General features: G+C 40.0%; 2 protein-coding genes across 2 annotated transcripts in view; both read left to right on the top strand.

The window, feature by feature from the left end:
• The window catches only part of pcdh15b (protocadherin-related 15b), a 139,122-nt gene extending 132,763 nt beyond the window's left edge, over positions 1 to 6,359 (top strand). The window contains exon 36 of the mRNA XM_066693290.1: positions 3,919 to 6,359. Within this exon, the coding sequence (XP_066549387.1) occupies positions 3,919 to 4,494 (576 nt within the window). The 3' untranslated portion in view covers positions 4,495 to 6,359. The remainder of the gene's footprint in view (positions 1 to 3,918) is intronic.
• LOC136716266 (uncharacterized) lies at positions 1,215 to 3,923 on the top strand. Its single transcript, XM_066693865.1, has 2 exons — positions 1,215 to 1,225; positions 1,559 to 3,923. The coding sequence occupies exons 1-2, from the start codon at positions 1,215 to 1,217 to the stop codon at positions 3,534 to 3,536; spliced, it is 1,989 nt and encodes a 662-aa protein (XP_066549962.1). The 3' UTR covers positions 3,537 to 3,923.
• Positions 6,360 to 6,631: the final 272 nt, after the last annotated feature.

Below are 6,631 nucleotides of genomic sequence, written 5' to 3' on the forward strand. Positions count from 1 at the left end.
CAAATAGGAAAAAGAGGCTACAATTTGCACAAGCTCACCAAAATTGGACAGTTGAAGACTGGAAAAATGTTGCCTGGTCTGATGAGTCTCGATTTCTGTTGAGACATTCAGATGGTAGAGTCAGAATTTGGCGTAAACGGAATGAGAACATGGATCCATCATGCCTTGTTACCACTGTGCAGGCTGGTGGTGGTGGTGTAATGGTGTGGGGGATGTTTTCTTGGCACACTTTAGGCCCCTTAGTGCCAATTGGGCATCGTTTAAATGCCACGGCCTACCTGAGCATTGTTTCTGACCATGTCCATCCCTTTATGACCACCATGTACCCATCCTCTGATGGCTACTTCCAGCAGGATAATGCACCATGTCACAAAGGTCGAATCATTTCAAATTGGTTTCTTGAACATGACAATGAGTTCACTGTACTAAACTGGCCCCCACAGTCACCAGATCTCAACCCAATAGAGCATCTTTGGGATGTGGTGGAACGGGAGCTTCGTGCCCTGGATGTGCATCCCACAAATCTCCATCAACTGCAAGATGCTATCCTATCAATATGGGCCAACATTTCTAAAGAATGCTTTCAGCACCTTGTTGAATCAATGCCACGTAGAATTAAGGCAGTTCTGAAGGCGAAAGGGGGTCAAACACAGTATTAGTATGGTGTTACTAATAATCCTTTAGGTGAGTGTATATATGGTATAGAAGTCAGTTTTTACTTTGTCTTTGCTCATGAAGCAGATTAAATTAAATGTATTTCCTTCTGTACAGTTTTTTTTGTTGTCTTCAGTCTGTGAATACAGCTTCTGTTATGAACGAATGCTCTGGGGGGTGGACAGAAGGTCAAAATCAAGATAAAGTGAAAAAGAGCTACAAAAAGGATGTCAAATGATTGTAGAGAGATTCTGTGCAAAAGCTTTGTGGGAGGTTGAGTTCTACCCTCATGAAATCAGTAGATGGACAATCCTACTGTTGTTGCTAGGAAATTGTAAATAAAAAAGCTTAACTTGTTCTGACAAAAGAGGGAATGCAGGCAATTGAACAATTCAATAATTCAGCTAATGTGCTCCTTGCGGGATGAATCAGAACTCCAACAAAGCTTTTTATATTTTACTGCAGATGCACTTCTCTCTTAATAACATTCTCTCATGGGCATGTTGGTTTATACCTGTAATTTAATTTAATGTACTTCTCTCCCCCCTTCCTTTAACACAATGCAGTTATTGTACTGTTTTTATACTACAAAGAAAATGTATTGAAAAGTAAAGTAAATTATTTCTTGAAGGTGATCAACATTATTGGATTTCTTACATAATATGTACTTTAATCCCCCCCAGGAATTTTGAAGTCAATACAAATAGTGTCTAGATTTAACACTTTTTTTTTTTTTAAGAAAAATATAAGAAAAGAAGTGAGATTTCTGTTTTCAGGCGTCTGCAGATTAAATATTGCCAGCACAATAAATGAAATAGTGTGTTGGAGTTACAGTTAAAGTGTGGGTGGCAGGGGGAAATACACATTAAGGTGAGAGGGACATTGATGCATTGTGATAACCTAGAATAATTTCATTGTTACAGGGGCCTGTAAGAGGCCAAGCACCACCAAGGAGGCCTGCGAGGGCTGGTGTTGGGGACCAACCTCAGGCTGCTGGGGCAGAAGTGGCAGGACCTGTAGATAGTGGTGCTAATGCAAGTGCAACTAAGGGTGCAGAGACAGCAAATAGGTTTAAGTCAGTCATGAAAATTAGCAGACTAGCAGCAGGGAGTAAATTAGCAGCCAGGAAAGCTACCGACCAGCCTGCAGACGGTACTACCTCCCATCATTCCCCATGGAAAAAGGCAAAAGTATTCCCAATGATTCTCCAAAAATTTAAAGGAGATAGCAAAGATTATGCGAAGCTGGTGTCTGCTCGTCGTGTCAATAGCCAAGAGAGTCTGGCTAGTGGGTCATCCGGTAGCATGGTTATAAATGGGAATTACTTTCAGAAATCTGCTGAAAAGTCCTCGGCAAAAAAGCGCTTACAGAAAGCGTTGAATCGCATCAACATCTCCAAAAAGCTGCAAGGGCGGCGTAAGTCACAGAGCTCTGTCAGCAGAAGTTATGCCACCGGCAGTGAGAAAGACTCGGCATCCAAAGAGGCTAGTGATTCTGAGAAGGAGGGAAAGAAGTCAAAAGTTTCCATCAGTGTCACTGGAGAAAGTGACCAAGAGGACGCTGGTTCGGAAGCAGACAGCAGACACAAGAAAGAAGATTCTGGAGATGAGTCTTCAGTTAGAAGCAGTGTAGTACCGTCGACAGAAGACAAGGATTATCTCAAAGTCACGTTGGACCAAGATGAAACAAATGAAAGCACTGTAGATTCAGATGAAGAACAGGAGCAAAATCTCGATGATTCGGACGAGGAAAGCAAATCAAAGTCAGAGTCCGGTACAGAACGAGAGGGATCCGAGGCCGAAAAAGGATCAGTGGAGAGTGGAGAGGAGGAGAAGGAAGAGGAGGAGGATGATGAAGGAAAAAGTGTGGCATCTAGAGAATCCCGGGACACTCAGGATGAGGAATCTGGACCTGGGATGTCCTCCACACGCAGCTCCGTCAAGTCCTCCCGTGCCGGCACCAGCAGAAAGTCTTCAGAACGGTCCTCTGAAGGTACACAAAAAAGTGTGAGAAGCAGCGACGTGTCGACCACGGAAAGGAGTGGAAGTTCAGTTCATAGCCAGAGTAGCAGTCGGGCATCATCTGACGCAGAGGTCAGTGGGTCAGAGGCCAGCGAGTCCGAAGAAAGCAAATCAACACGTGGTAGTGTGAGCAGCAAGGAGACGGGAGACGGAAGTTCAAAGAAAACCCGTTCAAGCAGTCAGCTTAGTTCTAGGAGTTCGAGAACAGCAGGTAGTAGCTACAGATCTAAGATATCGACACTTACCAGGGGATCTGAGGCCACTATTGAAGAAGAAACGGAAGAAGAAGAAGAAGAATCTGCCTCAGGAGAAGAGGAAGATGAAGACACTGAGAGTAAACAGTCAGCCGAGGACACAATGTCAAGGATGTCTACTGTCAGTCAAAAAACAACCTCGACTGAGAAAAGTAAAAGTATGAGCACACGCAGTGGCATGACAGAGCAGGCAGAGACCAGTAGCAGTGTGGCTCAAAGCGAAGATGAGGGAGATGATCAGTCAGGTGTAGTTGGTAGTGATGAAGAGGGAACGATGTCTCGAAAAACCTCAGTTAGTAGTAACCTCAACGGAAGCATGTCTAAAACTTCCATGGGCAGCATTGCATCAGGTGTCAGTGGTAAAAGCAGTGCAGGAAAATCATCGGTGAGTGCCACCAGCTCTGATGCCTCTGTGTCGACCCAGATTTCTCGGTCTAATCATAGTGTAAGTGTTCAAAGCAGCAGGAAATCAGCAGCCAGGACAGCTTCAGACAGTAGTGCTCAGCAGTCTGTGAGCGGCACAGTCCAGGACACCGAAGAAGAGGAAGATGGCTCAGACGAGGGAACGGTAGATTCAGAGGCTGAGGGCGATTCGACATCTTTTTAAAAATAAAAACTTGGAGCCACAATGTGAGCAGATCTATATATACGTTCACCTGAGTGGATTGGTTTGCTTATTTACTGATCTTATTTCTCTTCCTTTTCTCTGTCTGGAATTATGGAAGTGCCTTGAAAACCAGGATATCTTGGTCTGCTAGACCCTACCCTAAGTCTTTCCTCAAAAAAGCAAGAGTTGTTCTGCTTTAATATTTATTATTTACTACTATTTACGATCTAATACTGTAGTGCTGTAGGCAAGGAAGGATAAAAGTTATTGGCGTGTCATTCTGTTTCAGTTTTTTCATGCATGTATTTTCCTGCTGTGATTAGACTATGCCTCTGTAGGAACGGTATTTTAACATTGTTTTCTTCTTTGTTTGTGTTGCTAGTATGGGAGAAAGAAAAGGATCAAGCTTGTCGTCGATCGGGAATATGAAACCAGCTCAACAGGAGAGGACAGTGCACCGGAGTCTCAGAGAAACCGTTTGTCCAATGTCAACAGTCACAGCAACATCAATGGAAATATCTATCTAGCTCAAAATGGATCCATCATCAGGACCAGGAGAGCAGGGCATTCAAACAACTTTAAAATAAACTCGCCCGCCAGGCTTGGGAAGCAGTTTAAAAAGCTGGACAAGCTGGCGGTGACACACGAGGAGAAAGTGCCACTCAGCAGCCCCCTACCGATGGGCCTCTCTTCGAACGCTGAGGACAATCTTAACACCAGACCCTCGAGTGGCTCTTTAGCATCCAGCACCACGGGGCCAGACAGTATTGCATCGAAATCAAATATAGGGAAAGCTGTTAATGACAGAACGCGCAGCACGGACGAACAGGAGTCCACGGTCGACAACGAGGAGGTGAAAGAGCCATTAGAATCACAGAGTGACCAAACCCAGTCTGACGAGGAGGAACTCTGGATGGGGCCGTGGAACAACCTCCACATACCAATGACAAAACTGTGACTTTTTTATTTTTACTTGACTCTGTAATGAAATGGTACTTTTTATTGTCTCTATTCAAAAGTGAAAGGTTTGTACTGTGCACTGAAGTTGTATATGGGAATGACACGATTTGCTGTATGAGAGAAACAATGAAATTGCACTTACATTTATTCTTTGGTATTCCTTTTTTTAATGAATTAATTGATGATCACTCATTGCTTAAAACAATTTATGCATCTTTTAAATGACTATTAACTCCCTTCGTCAAAGGCAATATAATTAATTAATTGAATTCTTGGTATCTAACGAAGGATTTAAGAACTCACTACAAGCTATTATTAACTATCAAGAAAGGAAAAACAATGGACCTTCAAGTAACAATAAAGCAAATTTAAGATGTCAAAAACACATTTTAATGTTTTAACAATGTTTTGTTGTATTTTTTAAATATCTTTTTGTTTGCATTACTACTAAAGAATTGTAAACATTTTTTGTACTTACGTGGAGCACATCTAATGGATTTATGACCCAGCTTTTTCCCCAAAGGATACACTGGTATTTTAGTATTATCAAAATAAATATGTTGAAAAAGTATCCTTTACTGTTATATTGGTTTATGTGGTGTGTTAACATTTTGAAATGATAAATCCTTAAATGTTACCAGGCACAGCATTGTAACAGTACTGCAAGTTCGGCCATACATTTCAATCTCTTGATAACATAAGACATGAATATCAGAGTTATGTATGTATCCTCAGAATGTAAGAGTATATCAAATCTCATTAATCCCATAACAGAATTTGTGATTGAAAATTGTAGAGAATCGAATTTATATCCAGGGGGTTTCAAAGGTGAGTTCGGTTTAATAATGTGCCTGATCGGTAATGCTTCAAAATGGGGTTTGGTTAGTTTAAGCATGAAAAAACTAATGATACATTAAAGAAAGAACTTAAAGAAAACGTATATGAAATACAGCTTAAAACGGTGACATTAAACTTCCTCTGATGTTGTATTGCAATGAGGGATTTTCTATGCTTGTTTCGCCTTTCTCCCAGGACTATGCAAACTCTTTAGGATCCTTTAGTTACTTGGTAGTTTTCTTTACATTTCATAGTCTAAAAGAAAAGTTTTTATGGAATTACGATTTATTTTTACTTCAATATTTGGGAGAAGGTCACGCAAGATTCTATTAAAAATACAAGGGAGAAATACATTCTTAGAGTAGTAGCCTATAACATCAAACAGGAACATCCCTTGTCAAATCTGGCTTTCTCTAACAAACACTTTGTTCACCTGTGTTGACTGACAGCTTTACTACTAGGAATGGTATTTACTGAGCCCTTCTAATAAAAAATGATTTTAATCTCAGGATGTATTTAATATAGTTTTGGCAATGGATAGAGTTTCTAAAAAGAAAAAAAAATGTATAATAAATTTAGGGCAGTGCTTTGCAATATAGAAGAGATTGTTATAGCACCCTCTACTGCATATCATCTGCAAATTCATTGTTACTCATTACAGGGAATTCAAAGGGTAAACATGGATAACAACCGTTTTACTTTGTGTCATCTTCAGGATTATTTTCAAAATAATGAAAAAGTTGGGTGAAAAGTAATTTCTAAAAACTTGCAACCAACGTCTTGCTTTGACCATTGTGAACCCATGCTGATTATGTCTAAAGCATATATATTTTAGTTTCTATAAAAATGGTAAATATGTGGCACTGCTATTATAACAAATACTAACTTGTTTTTTCATGGTTTTCTTATGTATTAAAAACATGAAGAAAATTAACCAATGTTTAATGTTTTACAGATAAGTGTTTTTGACTGAAGATCCTAAATACACAAATTATAATACTATCAATAAAATAATTTTTCAACGGACCTCTTTAAAATATGTTAAGTCAGGTTATTGGATTTTTGCATCGAATTAAATTTATGATTTGGGATTCAGAAACAAGTGAATTGCGTCGGTAAAGTTGAACGCTGAAGTCTTGAAGGAACTTCATGTTCCTAAAAATGAAATGACTGCACAGGTATGTGGTTCACTCATGATGCGAGATCCCAATTAAAGCAATTTGGCATGTTTGAACAAGACTTATTAACAGTGAACAAGGTGTATAAAACACAGCTCCTTAAATGCATCTGCTGGCTCA

This window comes from Amia ocellicauda, chromosome 20 (genome assembly GCF_036373705.1).
Source record: "Amia ocellicauda isolate fAmiCal2 chromosome 20, fAmiCal2.hap1, whole genome shotgun sequence".
Classification (NCBI taxonomy): domain Eukaryota; kingdom Metazoa; phylum Chordata; class Actinopteri; order Amiiformes; family Amiidae; genus Amia; species Amia ocellicauda.